Source organism: Notamacropus eugenii, chromosome 1 (genome assembly GCF_028372415.1).
Source record: "Notamacropus eugenii isolate mMacEug1 chromosome 1, mMacEug1.pri_v2, whole genome shotgun sequence".
Taxonomy (NCBI): domain Eukaryota; kingdom Metazoa; phylum Chordata; class Mammalia; order Diprotodontia; family Macropodidae; genus Notamacropus; species Notamacropus eugenii.
In genome coordinates, this window is record NC_092872.1 from 80932363 (window position 1) to 80949068 (window position 16706).

A 16706-nucleotide genomic window follows, 5' to 3' on the forward strand; every position below is an offset into this window, starting at 1 on the left:
GGCACATGCTATAATGAAACATCACTCCACTGTAAGAAAGTATGACTGTTAGATAGAGAAAAGCACGAGAAGACTTACATGAACCAATGAAGACTCAAATATGTAGAACCAGGAGCACAATGTAAACAGTGGCAAAAATGTAAACGGGGGGAGACCCAAAAACTGAACCTTCCGTTCTTGGTGCCACTTCTATCCCTTTCTTTGCAGAAGTGGGAGGGCGTGGCAGACTCAACTGACAGACCTTGGTTGGTTTAGCTGAAATGTCCTTTGTTCTCTCTTTTTATGTTTTTTTCTTATAGAGGATAGTTTCATGGGTGGGGGAAAGGAAAGCTATTTTCAGAATCATAAATTAAAAATATCAACTTCGTAAAGTTAAGGCACCAATAAAAATTATAAAATTAAAAAGAAATAAAGTGGAAAGTTAAAAAAAAAGAAAATACAATGAGAGATAAAAAGTGGACTATCTGAGTGTTGTACAACTGTCCAGGAAATATTAAAAAAGAATCACAAGAAAGCCTCTAGGAGATTGAGTAAATCTATACAGTAGTTACAGAAAGACATAGACAACAATTACACAGAATAGAAAAAAGGAAGTGATTGTAGAACACTGAAAACAAACAAAATAATTTAATTTAAAATAAACAAAAATTTTAAAAAGGCATAGATGGGGTGCCACATGCAGAAATGGAGGGAATGACTATCATCATAAAATCATGAAACCACTCAAGTATTTTTTAAAAATATTAAAATTATCATTGAATTACTCATCTGATATGTGGAGTCCCAAAAGAGCCCCAAACCAAACCAAACAAAAACAGCTAACTTGGTTTTGATAGTGAAACAAGTTCTGCCTGCAAGTTTAGAAGGTTGTTCATAGTTAATTCTGAGGTAATGTCAGACCCTGTTACTGAATCTGCATTTGTGGTAACTTAGTGTTTATATGTAAGTTTGTGCCCAAGCTGCAATTTTCTTTTATCCTACTTTGCAAGATGGCATGACCAACTGCTACCATGGAGGAATGTTTTAGTCTGAAAATAATAAAACATGATTTAATAATACTATCAAATTAAATGTGTTTGTGCAATACACTCACATACACCTACAAATGCTATGAGACAGTCAACAAATATTTATTAAGGATTTACTACATGTCAGGTATTAAGTTAAGAGCTGGAGACAGAAAGAAAGTCCAAAAATATGATTCCTGCCCTCAAAAGGCTAACATTCTTAATGGGGGAGACAACACAGGAAAACAAAAAAAACCCAGCAGATCCTTGTGTATAAGAAGTACCCTGCAGACTACACAAATCCTAAAAACTATAATAAAGAAACTTGGAAAGAAATATATGCCACTTTTTCATCCAAAATTAGCTTCTTATTCCTCTGCACAGTGTCTAGCACATAGTAAGCAGTTAATAAATACCGGCAGACCTGTTGCCTTGACTGATATCAGCATCACCACAAAACTTGCCCAGCCAACAAATTTAAGGCAAGTATCTTTCAAGTAACCATATACAAAAAATATAGCTTTCCTTTTTGACAAGAGGACATCTGAACATCATAACAATAACTGAACAAATTGTGGGCAAGATAATTTTTTTAAATCCAACCGACAAAAATCTTTCAATAGCTTTCCGTCAAATAAAAGTCAAACTCTCTAGCCTGGCAAGTCATGGCCTTCCACTATCAGGTATTAACTTATCATTACTTTCTTCTCACATACTGTTGGCCTGCACACACTCTCCCCAAATCTGTCAAATATTTTCTTGTTCTTGGACTTTGCTCATGCCATTCCCTTGGTGCAGGATGCCCTCCAAACTCTCATCTCTATGTGGAAATTCCACTCATTCTTTAATTTCAAATGCCACCTCCTCTCTATGAAGTCTTCCCAGATTAACCCAAGTTAGAAATGATCATTCCTTCCTCTAAACTTCAAGACACTTTACCTGTATCATTCTCATTCTATATCACTCTCACACACTTCAGTTCTGTGTACTTGTCAGCCCTCCCTTCTGAGCCACAAGCTCCATGGAGGTAGGAACCGCCTCTTATTTATTTCTATAAACCTTCCCAAAAGTCCAGCCCAGTACTTTGAACATACTTAATGTTTATCTAATTGAATTCTGTTGAACTGTCATGAACTGGTCTTCTTGCTCTTCATTCCATCTCTCTGCTGCAGCACCGGCTGTCCCCCACACCTGGAAGGTACCGTATTCCCTCCTCACCTCCACCTCTTAGCTCCTCAAATTTTCTTCAAAACTCAACTCAAGGACCACTTTTTACATGATTTTTCCAGCTACCAGCACTTTTCCCAGCAAAAGAGTTGCCTTGTACTTTTGTATATAATCTGTATGTACACACACACATACACACACACACACACACACACACACACACTGCCTCCCCTGATAAAATATAATCTTCATGAGGGCAAGGATTATTTAATCTTTGTCTTTTTTCTCCAAAGCCTAGAGCAGAGCCTGGTACATAGCAGGAGGTTTATAAATGCTTGATTGACTGACTGACTGAAAAGGCAGAGGGGTAAAAAATTACCACACTATTTGTCAAATGGAAATTCTTGGAATAATTCTTTTAGCCAGAACATGAACAGGCATCAAAGGAACTGGTTACCAAATTTATTACAAATTTCACAAATATTCAAACAAAGGTAAGAGGATAAGGTCTCAAACTGTTAATGATTCTGCAACCAGATTTTTAACCCATACTGAATTAGCAGAGAAGAAACACAATACAGAGTATGTAAAAATGAATGAGAACATGCAGGATATCAGGACGAAAGCATTTCAATCAAAGGTTAGGGCAGTCATCTAACAGCAGCCTGGGAGAGGTAAAAGAGATGAACACCTACATGTTACTACAAAAGGATACATCCCAGGCCTTCAATTTGTTTGCTCAATGTCATCACATCTCTAGGAGATCAACAAGGAAAATAAGGACCAAAACATAGAACAACTATTCTTATAACTGCAATCTCTAAGAAAAAAAAGGAGAAGAGAATAAAAAGAATTAATGTGACACACACTTTTAGGGGACAGAGGAGTAGACAAAACTAGAGAGTTCTTTCAAAAATTACTAATGGCCAAAGAATTTAAAGTATCCAGAAGCATGAAGAGGACCATGCTAGATGACAATACCCATCAGTTATAACACTGATTAATGTAAACCATGTCTTCAGCAATCAACTCTATTTGAATACAAAGTGTTCTTTCACTAGACATTAATTCATTCTATTCAACAAATACTTATCAAATGCCTACTGCGCACAAAAGTACCATTACGCTAGGCAATGATAGGAAGGGTGAAGGGAGCTGAAAGGAGGAATAAGATACCAACACCGACATTCTGGCATGTTTTCAATTACAGGTGAGGGCACAAGAAGTGTAAAACCAAGTGATGTGTGAAGTCTAAAGGGAAAGGATCTTACAGAAGGAAGCCCTCATAGATAATGGAGCCTTTGACTTAGGTTTTAAAGCATAGGTAAGGATTCAGTAGACAAAGAAAGAAAAGGAGGATAGTCCAGGCACAGGGAAAATCATGAGCAAAGTCACAGTCTCCAGAGAATGCAGCATGTGTTTGGAGGGCATATGTAAGAAGATTCATTGGAGCAGAAAGTACACAGAAGGGCGGTAATAGATGAAGGCAGAAAAGTTAAGTTAGGGTTAGATCGTGGAAACTGTAAAAAGTCAGGCATTGGAGTCTGAACTTGCCATGAGTCTCAGAAAAAATAAACTTTTTAAATATATCATATCTCTGAGCATGGAAGAAAATAAAATGAAATACGTTATTATGAAATGGCATGAATTTTGCTATCACCTAGTTTAAGTAACCACATATGTCTTGGATCCAAACTTGAGAGAAAGAAATGCAAGCAATGATAACTTTCATTACTACTATAATGACTTTCATAACAACTATATTTGACAGGATTTTTTAAAGCAGTACACTGAAAATTAGATTTTTTTTTTAAAAAATGTGTTGAGATCAAAGGGGCAGCTCGGTGGTGCATAAGATAGAGCTCTGGGCTTGGAATGAGGAAGACATTGTCCTAAGTCAAAATCCACCTTCAGACACTGACTACCTGGGCAAGTCACTTACCCCTCTCTGCCTCAGCTCCTCATCAGTAAAATGAGCCAAGGGAAATGGCAAACCACCCCAGCCTCGTTGTGAAGAAAACACCAAGTGGGGTCACAACAGAGTAGGACATGACTGACACGATGACCAAGAATCACAGTCAGTGTACAGGGTTTCCTTTAAGTGTCCCTGGTTAATACAAATAGTAAGGTATGTGGTATTTGTAAAATATGCAAATAATCTCTTCTCACTTTGGCCTATTGTCTACTCAGCCTTCAAAGTCATCTTCCTAAAGTACATACCTGACCATGTCACCCCTCCCCTTCAATAAAACCCAGTGGATCCATATTACCTCCACCATCAAATATAAAACCCTCTAGTGTTCAAAGCCACTCATAACCTGACTCTCCCCTCCTACCATTCCAGTCTCCTTATACTCAGATTGCAAGTACTCAGATCCAGAACCTGGCCTCTTTTTTGTTTCTTGAATAAGACAATCTATCTCTCAACTCTGCATTTTCACAGGCTGTCCCCCACACACAGAATTCTATCTGTTCTCATCTGGAAGTCTTCCCTGGCTTCCTTCAGGTCCCAGCTAAAATCCCACCTTCTACAAAAAGCCATTCCAATCCCCCTTTATACTAGTATGTTTCCTTTGTTGATTACATCCTATTTGTCCAGTAAACATCTTGATTGTACACAGTTATTTGCATGTTCTTTTCCCCACTGGACTGTGAGGTCTTTAAGAAGAGAGATTTTCTTTACATCTCCAAACATTAACAAATGGTTGTTGACTCACTGACTAATGAAAGTTCTGTGACATTTTAAAGAAAATGAAATATATACATAGATCAAGAGGTAAAAACTGACTGCTATGTTTAATAAGTAGCAAGAAGAGAGTTTTCCAACCAGCACAGCCTTCCAACTACTATATTTTTTTAAATGCGGGAGGGAATTAGCAAAGGAGAAGAGTATTTTTTATTAGAAGGACCAGAGGATCTGAGGCCAAAGGTCAATTTTAAATCAAATTACTTAAGAAACTTTGCAAGACAGTATCAGGGGATAGAGCCAAGCAAGCTCGATGTGCATCCAGGATACTTACTAACAAAGAATTCAAAAAAGGGGGTTTATATTACTACAATGGCCTTCAGACTAAAGTCACGAGCATTTCTTTAAAAATGTTAGCATTCCCCCATTCTCCCATAATTCTGCACACTGTATATCCATTCATAAATTCAGTTCATTAGAAATACAGGACTTACTGCTAACTTCAGAGAGCATTTTAGCCCACAGGTAATGAATGCAGTTAACCCACTGACAATTGGCGGTTGCTCCTCATAAAAGTTCATCTGGATTTCTCCTCTCCCCATCATTTCACACCAATCTGAATATGTAGGTATTATTAAAAACTGCTACCTGTGCATGTAAATGTGTCTCTGTTCAGGCTATAACTTTCATGATTCCTAAAAAGGAAATTTTTCTAAACTCATAGAACTTTCTTCATGTATATCTTTATTATGCCTTCCCCTTGTGTAACTCATTCATTTATTTGTTCATTCAATGAACAGACTTAGAGAGACAGGCTTAGAATTACTATATCATTACTATTATCATTACTATAGAAGCAACAGTGGAATGCCTGAAGGTGGGTGATATTTCAGAGAGATTTTAGAGAGAGAACCACAAGGGCCTCAGAACTCTGAGGAATGGCCACATTTTGAGGTATAAGGTAAAGATAAAGAGTTAGATTCTGAGAAGGAGACAAGAGAACAAAAGGCAGCCTGCTATGGAAAGGGCATTAGATTTTAATTTGGTAGACCTCTGTTCCAGTTCTGTGGTTCTAACTCTTATAAACTGTAAGACGATGCATGAGAAGCAAATGACTCTACTTCTCAGTTTCATTCAATCATCAAACATTTACTTACAGTCCTACTACGTGCTGAATGATGAAAAACTATAGTGTCCCTGTCCTCAACGGATCTTGCAATCTAGTGGGTGGGAGGGGGTTAAAATATACACAAATAACTATAATGCAAGCTAAAATATGCTTAAAGTACATGGGAAATTCCAAGTAGAACAACCAGGAGGGCTCAAAGGGGGGAAGGACCACAGCTATCTGGGTAGAATCAAGAAAGGCTGCATGGAGAAGCTACAAGCTAGGCTTAGAAAGAAGAGAAGGATTTTGAAGATGCAAAGTTGTGGAAGGAGTTCACTCCAGTCACAGAAGACGGTATGAGCCAATGCACAGAACTGGAGGGACAAGAAGGAATCCTGAAACAGCTAGGGAGTCCAGACAAATTGGAATATGGACAACATTCAATCAACCAGCTAGCATTTATTAAACACTACTCCCTGCACCACTCCCTGCGCAAGGTGCCAGGAACAGATAGACAAAAATTAAAGTTTGTATCTTGACAAGTGAAGCGAGGTGGTGTGATGAATAAAGCAGCTGACCTAGAGTTAGGAAGACACATCCTCCTGACTTCAAATCCACCCTCACACACTTACTAGCTATGTGACCTTGGGCAAGTCACTTAACCCTGTTAGCCTCACTTTCTTCATCTGTAAAATGAGCTGAAAAAGGAAATGGCAAACCATTCCAGTATCTTTGCCAAGAAAATCCCAAATGGGAACACAAACAGTAGGACACAACTAAAAAAAAATGACTAAACACATCTTGACAACACATACATATATAAATACATACAAAATAAATGCAAGTGTGAGGGTGGGGCAGCGAAACACCAGCAGCTGCCAATGTCAGGAAAAGCTTAATTTAGGAAGGTTATGAGCTGAGGTTTGAAAGAAACAAGGCATTCTAAAAAGCAGATGAAAGAAGAGAATAAATCCCAGCCAAGGGGGACAGCCAGTGCAAAAGCACAGAGATGGGAGATGGAGTATTGTGTGTAAGGAATATTAATGGGAATAATATGAAATACAGCTGAAAGGGCAGGTTGCATTCAGATTACAAAAGGCAATGAAAAACAAGCTGAGAAAGCTATATTTTATTTGGTAAGCAATGGAGAGCCACTGAATGTTAGGGATTATTAACCTAGATTCTATGAATCTTTAAAGGGTGTGTGGATAGATTTCAAGGGGTCTGTGAACTTGGATTGGAGAAAAAGCATTTTGGCAGTGATGTGAAGAATGGATTGGAGAGAGTAGTGTCTGAGCAAGGAAATCTTTTAGGAGGCTATTACAGTAGCCCAAGAAGAGGTAATGAAGGCCTGAGGTATGAAGAGAAAGGAAAGGAATGGATGATTATCAAAATTTAGCAACTGCTTAGATATTGAGGAGGTAGATGGTGGTCAAGAGACAGAAGAATTAAAGATACTGAGACTCTGCACTTCAGTAACTAAGAAAATGGTAACTCCATCAGCAAAACATAAGTAAATTAGGAGGATAAATAGGGTAATGAGGTGAGCTTCCCACCTGGTCCCTCCACCTCATTCAGTCACGTCATGCTGCCTGCTACCGCTACCAGTAATCTTTCCAAAGGATCACTTCCATCATGTCACTTTCCTGCCTGAAAAAACTATATCTGGGTCCTCGCTACCTTCTTTATCAAACCCTAACTCTTGTGCCTGACTCTCAAAGGTTTCCCTCTTCAGCCCTCCCTACTTTATCCAAAACACACACATGTTTATCAAACATTATTTCACACCACTCCCCAAAACCAAGCCCTCAAATGTAGGCAGTCAGTACCTCAAGATTACAGAATTTATAACTAGAAAGGGCCTTGGGGATCATCTAATCAAACCCCCTCATTTTATAGATGAGGAAATAAAAGCTCAGGAAGATTGACTTGCCCAAGATCAAACAGAAAGTTCAAAAGGAGCCAGAGTCTGACCTCGCCTCTCCAACTCCAAATTCAGTCATCTTTCTGCTACACTGACTCAAGCACACACCATACTGCTTCTAATCTCTATGCTTTTTCTCATGGTGCTTCCTCCTTCCATGCACACCTGAAAAACTCTCTCCTCCCCTGTACAATCCAAGTCCTATGAATTCTTCAAAGCTCAGAGTTGACTCCAGCATCTTTCTATGAAAAACATTTCCTTACTCTTTCAACCCAGGATGACCTCTCCTTTCCTTGACCTCCTAATTATAGTCAAAATAGTTTAGTATTTTTTCTTCTTTTTCCCTATCCCAAATGTCTAGATAATAATCTTTTTGCAAGCAGGAATCATGTCTTTCCTGAATCCCATAGCACCAAACAATCAATAAAAATGTGAAAATGATGCTAAACTAACAGCTGACTGGACTTTGGAGAAGTATTTTTTTAATTAAGAAAAAGGACAGAAACGGTAAGATTGCCCTAAATGAAAATAAGCTGATCTGACTGAAAGGAGTTTTCAAAATAGAAGAAGAACAAAAGTTTCGGATCCATGAGGACTTGAGAGTGAGTAGCTGGGGCCAGGAAGAATGCTAAAAGTAGGATCACAGAATTATAATTTAGAGCTGGAAGGCATCTTACAGGAGATCTAGTCCAACTCCCTGATTTTATAGTGAGGAAACTGAGGTCCAGAGAAATTAAGTGACTTGCCCAACATTATACAGGTTTTAAGTGTCAGAGTCAGGCTTTAAGCTCCCTTCCTCCAACTGCAATTTTACCATTCTTTGCACTCTGCCTCCCATCTCTATGTTACATGCCCCTTCCCACCTTAATCCTTTTAAGAAAAAAGGCTTCCCCCTAGTTCAAAGTGGCAATATGGTTCAATGGCCTGGTGATAGTATACAAACAGCAAGCATGCCACAACTTAAACTGCTAGGCTCTAAAGCACCTGATTGTGTCCAACATGCTAGAAACAGGAAAGGTGATGAGATTTTATGACATCTTACTGGGGCAGATTTTACATGCCTGATCACGTATAGTGACAATGAAGGAGATACACTAACAAGACTGATAAAGAACAGACTGAAAGAAGAGGATACAATTCTATTCCCCATGTTTTCCCTTAGATCAACAACCTCAATTTCAAATCTCATTTGTTTCAAGTTTATAACAAAAAGGTATCTAAATCTCTATTTCTCTTCAGACTCATTAGTCCAGTTACGTATCTTTCTGAACAAAGAGCTGTACCATATTCTTTTGAGAGAACTGCAAGATAACCCAAAGTAGGCCTCAGGTTTGAGATCACAGCCACAAAGGATAGGTCTGGGAAATGCATTTGTCATACCCAAGGAAATTAGATGAATGGATGATCAAGGCACGGCACTAGCATATGATTTCTGATATGAATTAAACTTTGAGAGTCACCCAGGAAATAACTTCTTCAAGTGATTCAGACTTTATTGACTCACAAGGGCAGGAAATCTAACCTGAGGCTTTAAAGCAATGAGGTGGGAAGAGAAAAAAAGGTGTCTGCAGGACTGAGACAAGAGGATTTAAGAGCAAGTCTTATTTAAAGATCTGTGCTCTTTGCCTTCTCCCCTCATATGCTCCAGGAAGAGCTACTTTCATTTCTGTTTGACTTGTTTAAAAACACAAACACTTCACAGACTTATATTCTGAAAAATCCAACAGGGAAAAGAAAACCTGGAACATCTGCATTTGCTGAAATCCACCAAAACTGCCCATCTTCTTTTTGCTTTTAATTTTGGTAGAAAGGTACTAGCAGGAAACGTTACATGGCCTCTTAGTAAAAGATGCTAATGAAAACATGAAGCATGAAGCCATAACTGGTAACACCGAAATATTTTCTTCCCTACTACATTGTAAGCTCCTTAAGTAGAATAGACTTTGTCTAAAATAGGATTCTTAAATGGGGTTTTATGGATAAATTTTAAGAGGTCCTTGAACTTGAATTGGGAGAATGATGTACTTATTAACCTCTAACAGATATTTAACATTTCCTTCAATTAAATTTTAAATTTAGTTTTTTTAAAAAGCATTTTTCTGAGAAGGGGTCTATAGGCTTCAGACTGCCAAAAAGTATTCTTGATTGAAAAAAAAAAGGCTAAGAATCATTGGTCTGATATATTTTTGAATTAGAAGGTATTCATTAATCATTTGCTGAATGAAGTGAATTTTATTCTATGCTCAGCCACTAATTCATCGGGGTTTTTTTTTTTGTTTTTTTGTTTTTTAATAAAGACTGAATCTCCCTAACTTTCCCAGCCTGCAAGTACAAAGGCTACTCACAGGCTAGCTCCCAGTGCTGAGCAGGAGTGGAGTTCTGACCTGCTGATTTCATTCCTTCTTCAGCAACCCAGTCCCCTCACTCTGCCCACTGGAGGGCTCACCATACTGATGAAGATTTGGCGTGGACACCCAAAGCACCTCAACACTCCCTAGCGAAGTGGTCCTCTAAGTGTGGTCCAAGACTCCCAAGACCCTTCTAAAGGTTCCCTAAGGACAAAACTATTTTCATCAAAATATTAAGATATTATTTGTCAGATAAAATACCAGGCCCTTTTCAACTACATTCTCTACGTAAGGTTCAAATACTTCAGCCAAAACAACATATCACAACAGACACAAATAAGAGAATCCAGCTGTTTTCCATGAAACAAGATATTAAAGATATTTGTAAAAATACATAAAACAATGCCATGGTTCTCACTGCCTTTTTTGTTTTATAAAATAGTTATTTTTCATTGAAAATGCTATTTATTTTCATATGTAATGAGTTTAGCATTGTAGGTTCAGTGGATAGAGCACTGAAACTGAAGTCAGGAAGACCTGAGTTCATATCCAGCCTCGGACACTTATTAGTTCCATAACCCTGGACAAGAGGTTTAATCCCTGTCTCAGTTTCCCCTTCTTTAAAATGGTGATAACAGTAGCACCTGCCTCTTGGGATTGTTATGAGACTCAACTGAGATAATGATTAAAAATCACAATACAGTGCCTGGCACATAGTAAGCATTATATAAATATGAACTGTTAGTTATTATTATCTTTTAATTAATAGTTTAAAATTTCATCAGTCTTAATTTCTAATGCAATAAATATTGACAGATTATGATCAATGGTGTTTAATAACCCAAGGAAAAAATGTACGCATGACACACTTTTAATTTTAACCTGCCACACTGGCATTTTCTTCATCACTCTCTTAAGTCTAGACAATGCACAAAAAAATAAACCAAACTCTGATTTATCGGTAGTTTCTGAGGTGTAAATGCTTACACTGAAAATTTTACAATGGCCTTGGAGGTACATAAACAAAAGCTCTTTGGAGTCCTCAATAAATTTTAAGAATGTAAAGGGGTCTCAAAAAATTTAAGAATTCCTTCCCTAGCTCAAGAGATCTGCCAACCTCAAAATTCCTAGAACTGGGATTACAGGCATGCTCCATGACCATCAGTCACCAATATGTAATGGAATCTCAGACAAGACACTTGTTTTCTCAATAATTTAGTTACCTTGTTTGAATGGTTGGCATCTACCTTTTATAACTGCAAAAGGGATATAGAGAAGATATGTCAGATAAAATCTGTACTTTAAATAAGTACTCCCAGGCACCTCAGATATTCATGGTATATACAAACAAGATATATCAGGTGCGCATACTGTTACTAGACTAAGTAAAGCAAAATACTGTTTCCCTGAAAACCAGTACATTCCAACATTAAGAAATTTCAATTTTGAGTAACAATTACAAGTTACTGTTACTAGAAAGCTAATTTAGGAGGTCAGCTAGGGGAGAGTCAAGTTACAATAGTATCATTAAGTGATATGTGAAAGCAACAAGTTAGCTATTATAATAAATAGGTAATGGAAAGAGGGCACAACACTTCTACCACAGATCAGGAGGATGTAAAGATTGAAGCTAGGGTGAAAATAAGTACCTGATGTAGCAAAGATGAGTACCAGTAATTTGTATTTTTTTATTAGGAATTGGACACGATGAGATGGGACCTCTATGGTCCCTTCCAGCCCTAAATCTATGATCCTGAGATCCAAAATTGTTAAGTTGGGAATCATACCAAGTCCTTAGATAAGAGCAGTCAACCAGCCCCCAGGCTCATCAGACCTTTCAAGGCTCAGACCAGGTGCTACCTCCTCCCTGAAGATCTTCCTGATTCTCCCCTCCCCCTCGGTTCCTAAACTCAAGCTCTCCTCTCAAATTTCCTTGTATATACTTATCTACATATTTCTTATTTATTACTCCAGCCCCAATCCCAGTAGATCATGGGACCCATTCAGGGTAAACATTGTTTCTTTTTTGTCTTTATATGCCCGACACCTAGCAGTGTCTTGCATATAGTAGACAGTTCGTGTCTATTGAATAGAATTGGAATGAAAAAACAGACCTTTAAAAAATCATGTAAGCCCATCCAAAAGAAGTTTACTTTACCAAATCCCTTGGGCTTCAAACAATGTGGTTAGAGAGCGATGATGATGATGATGATGATGATGATGATGATGATGATGATGATGATAGGAAAAATGAGAAGGAAGCTAATTTTGAACACAATTATTTTCTAAATCAGTTCTTGTAACCAGGTTTTTAAGGAGCTAAAAGATGGAAAGGGCTTTTACACCCACCACCTTCCACCTTAAACAAGGAAAACTGCTAAATACATCATTTATCCAGCTCTAGTCTCTTTCTTGGGCATCAAGTTCCATAACACCAATTGCTTGTTGGATGTAGCTAAGTGGATGTCCAGGACGCATCTCAAATACATGTCTAAAATAAAACTCATCATCTTGTGTCCCCTAGCCCCATTCATCCTCCAAAATTCCCTATTTTTGTTGAGGGTATAACCATCCATAGCCATGATTTCAGAGTTATCCTCAACTCTTCTTTCTTACCCCCATGTCAAAGCAGTTGCCAAATCTTGTCAATTTTACCTCCACAGCATCTTTCCCAGACATCCCCTTCTCTCCACTCAGAAAGCTACCACACTACTTAAGGTCTTAATCACCTCATCTGAACTACTGAAACAAACTAACTAGACTCCAGGCTCCTAGTTTTCAGGTACCATTTTATGTTTTACTATGACTAGAATGCAGTCCCTCCTCAATACTGCCTCTTGGAATCCCTAGGCTTCCTTCCAAGTTCAATTGATGTGACATCTACTGAACAGAAAGTCTTTCTTGACTTCCCCCACCCCTTCCAGTCCTGGAATGCTTTTCTACCTCATCTCTGTCTCCTAGCTTCCTTTGAGTCTTAGCTAAAATTCTACCTAGTTAAAAAGCCTTTCCCAATTCTTTAATTCTGGTGCCTTCTCCCTGCTGATTATTTTCAGTTTATTCTACATACGGCTTATTTGTACATAGTTGTTTTCAGTGGATCTCCCGTATTAGATTGTGGGCTCCTTGAGAGCAGGATCTGTCCTTTATCTTTCTTTATAGATCTTTAGTATTTAGCACACATCTGACACAAAGCAGGCATTTAATAAGTGTCAATTGACTGACTTGCACTCTCTCCATCCTACTCAAACCATCATGTATATATATTTGTCTGCATACGTGTTAGATTTCTCACTTTCCCCTTCCCCCTCCCCAAGCAGATTATTAGATCATGGGAGAGGAAGGGACTATTTTTCTTTCTATTCTTTTGTTCCTCACACCCACCACCAGTGCGGTCCACATTACAGGCATCTATAAATACTAATTGGAATGGATGGATTCCATTTCTGATGCCTTATCCATCCTTCAATACCATTTCAAATATGACCTCATTTATGCAACCTGCACTGATCCCTCCTTCCCAGCCTCATTGGACCTCCCCATTACATTTTGTTTGTCCCTTTTATGGTACATCTTCAATTCTTGCTGCTATATATGGAGATGCATCCTGGAATAAAGGGGAGAATGTGGAAGTCAGAAAGACCTGCCTTCACATCCCAACTCTGACAATTAGCTGTAAAATCAAGGACAAACTACTTAGCCTCTCTGAGCCTCAGTTCCATCACCTATAAAAGGAGGGAGGTGGACTACGTAACTCCAAATCTCCATCTATGAATCCAATACAGTTATCTGTGAATTTGCTTCATCTCTTCCTGCCCTTCCCTCCATACACACAGAAGACAGAAGCTCCTTGAGGGCAGACATTATGCCCTACTTCTTTTTGTATCATTCTCATAATACCTTTGTACAAAAGGACTCAATAAATATTTGTTGTTGTGAATGCTCTGGTGCACCATCCTTCAAATGCAGCCTGTTCTTTGTGCCACTGAAAAGTATTTTAATTTAATAAATGTTTACTGTATTGATCACAAATTTTCTTACATCTTGAAAAGTAGAATAGGCATCTATTGACATCTACTAAAGACCATTTAATTTTAAACTGGTCATTTCTAAGACTGTCAGACATCTGGGTCAAGTGGATAGAGAACTGGCCCTCAGAGCCAAGAAGATAGGGCTTCAAGTACTGCCTCTGACTAGCACTGGCTTTGTAACCCCTGGGGGAAATCTTTTAAATCTCTACATGCTCTACATGCCTGCTCTCTAAGACTACAAATTACAGAGAAGGTGCCAGCCTGCAACCTGTGGTAACTTTAGACCAGGTCTAGTACCTATCCATCCCTAACATTCCTTTATCAATGCCAAACACAACTTACCTATAAATCACTCTGAACTTCTACAACTACTGACACATTTCTGTTCTCATTTTCTTACTGGACAATAATAGAAAGTCAAGTAACAGAGTGATGGATAATATTCTAATTGGAACGTGTACTGTTACTGCTTTTTTTTTGCCATTTTTTCTAAAACTTAGGTGCTATACAATTCCCTTTAAAAGTTTATAAAGATTACAGTTAAGAGATACAAGGAAAGAAAGTGAAAAAGTGACTTTTGATGGCCATTTAAGATCTTTTCTGATTTCTGGGGATTTTTTTTTAATATCTTCAGCCTTTGAGTATTTTTTTCTTTGTCAGCTCTCAGTACCAATCGTTCACATTCAAAGTGCAAGAGTACTCTTTTTAAAAAAAACCCAGGTCAGACCATAAAGTCATAGTATGCAAAATGCAAAGGATAAAACTAAATGCGGGGCAAAAACAGGAGTCTGTGATTTTTTTCATCTTTTGAGTCTTTTTCTGAAAGAAAGAGACAAAGATGGATGGAAGAAAGGGGAGAGGGGGAGAGAGAGGGAGAGAGAGGGAGAGAGAGGGAGAGAGAGAGAGAGAGAGAGAGAGAGAGAGAGAGAGAGAGAGAGAGAGAGAGAGAGAGAAAGAGAGAGAGAGAGAGAGAGAAAGAAAGAAAGAAAGAAAGAAAGAAAGAAAGAAAGAAAGAAAGAAAGAAAGAAAGAAAGAAAAAGAGAACTACTAAATGAATTCAAGTGGAAACCCCTCTGTGAAATCTGTTAAGAGCTGGAAACTCTCTTAAAGGAAACACACATCGTTGTGTTTAGCAAGATCCAGCATTCAGCCGACGAGAACAGCAATGAAAAATCTTTCTGACCAAGAGACAAAATGACCAGTCCAGCCAAACCACCAAGTCCGATTTCTGCGTTTATCGGGGACTGGAGGCAAGGGAGAAGTGGAGGAAGGAAGGAACGGAAACCGTAATCCACATCGCAGTGAACTGAGGCCCCACTGAGATTCGGATGCCCAGCCTTCCCCAGGGTTGCCATAAAGTCACCAGACCAAAGCTGCCCCCCAACTGCACCCCGCCTGAGGCCAACCGCAGCCCGGTCTCCCCGCTGTCCTCCCAGGCGGCAAAGGGAGGCGCTCACCTTAAAGTCCCGGCTGTGTTGCGGGGTGTACTCCAGGGTCCACAGCGCCCGCACCAGGTGTGCCAGCTGCTCCGTGACCTCGCCCTTGCCCTGCTGGCCGCGGGAGAAGGGGAGTCCGTTGGCCTGGGGGCCGCCCTCCGGGGCAGAGTCGGGGGGCTCCCGCTCGCCGCCGCCCCGGTACTGCTCCAGGGCCAGGTACTCGGCAAAGAGCTCCGTGTTGCTGAGGCACTGCAGGGTGGCGTTCATGAAGCAGGTGTTGCCGTGGTTCTTGAGCCCCGCCACGCCGGGCACCGGGTCGCCCCCGGCCAGGCACAGCAGCTCCGCCGGGGGCGGCGGCGTGGGCGCGGCGGGGGGCGGCGGCTGCTGCTGCTGCGGCGGCGGCGGGCAGCGCTGGGGCGGGGCGGCCGGGCCGGGCCCGTGGCCGGGCCCCGGCGGGAAGCAGCTGCGGAAGCCCACGGGCCCAAGCGTGCCGCTGGGGGCTCGCCCGCGGCCGGGCAGCGGGGGGCTCTCGGAGCTATAGTGCGACAGCGTGGACAGCGTCTTCAGGACCCGGCTCATGAAGCTGCCCACCGAGCGGGCGGAGGAGGGCGAGGCCGGGGAGCCGCCGCCGCCGCTGCCGCCGCCCGCCCGCCCGCTCCGGAACAGCCTCTTGCTGAAGGAGCGCTTCTCCTTCCCGCTCGGCGCCGGCCCCGCGGCCACGGCCGGCCCGGGGGCCGCGGGCCCCGTCACCTTGGACATGGCCCCGGCGCCCTATGCACATCCCCTCTCCCCTCCGCCGCCCGCCCGCCGCCGCCCCCCCGAGGCCGCCCGCCGCCGCTGCCGCTGCCGCTGCTCCTGCTCCTGCTCCCGCCGCCGCCGAGCCGCATCCCCCGCCCCCTGCGCCTCGCGGGCTCCCGGGGAGGGCGACGACACCCGGGAGAGGGACCCAGCGAGAGGCACGGGCTCGCGGCCCCGGCACAGCTGGAGGCCGGTCACGTGGCT

General features: G+C 40.9%; 1 protein-coding gene across 1 annotated transcript in view; it reads right to left on the minus strand.

Annotated features, from left to right (window-relative positions):
• The window catches only part of USP31 (ubiquitin specific peptidase 31), a 122499-nt gene extending 106014 nt beyond the window's left edge, over window positions 1-16485 (minus strand). Inside the window, exon 1 of the mRNA XM_072607218.1 lies at window positions 15726-16485. Within this exon, the coding sequence (XP_072463319.1) occupies window positions 15726-16463 (738 nt within the window). The 5' untranslated portion in view covers window positions 16464-16485. The remainder of the gene's footprint in view (window positions 1-15725) is intronic.
• Between the last annotated feature and the right edge of the window lie 221 nt (window positions 16486-16706).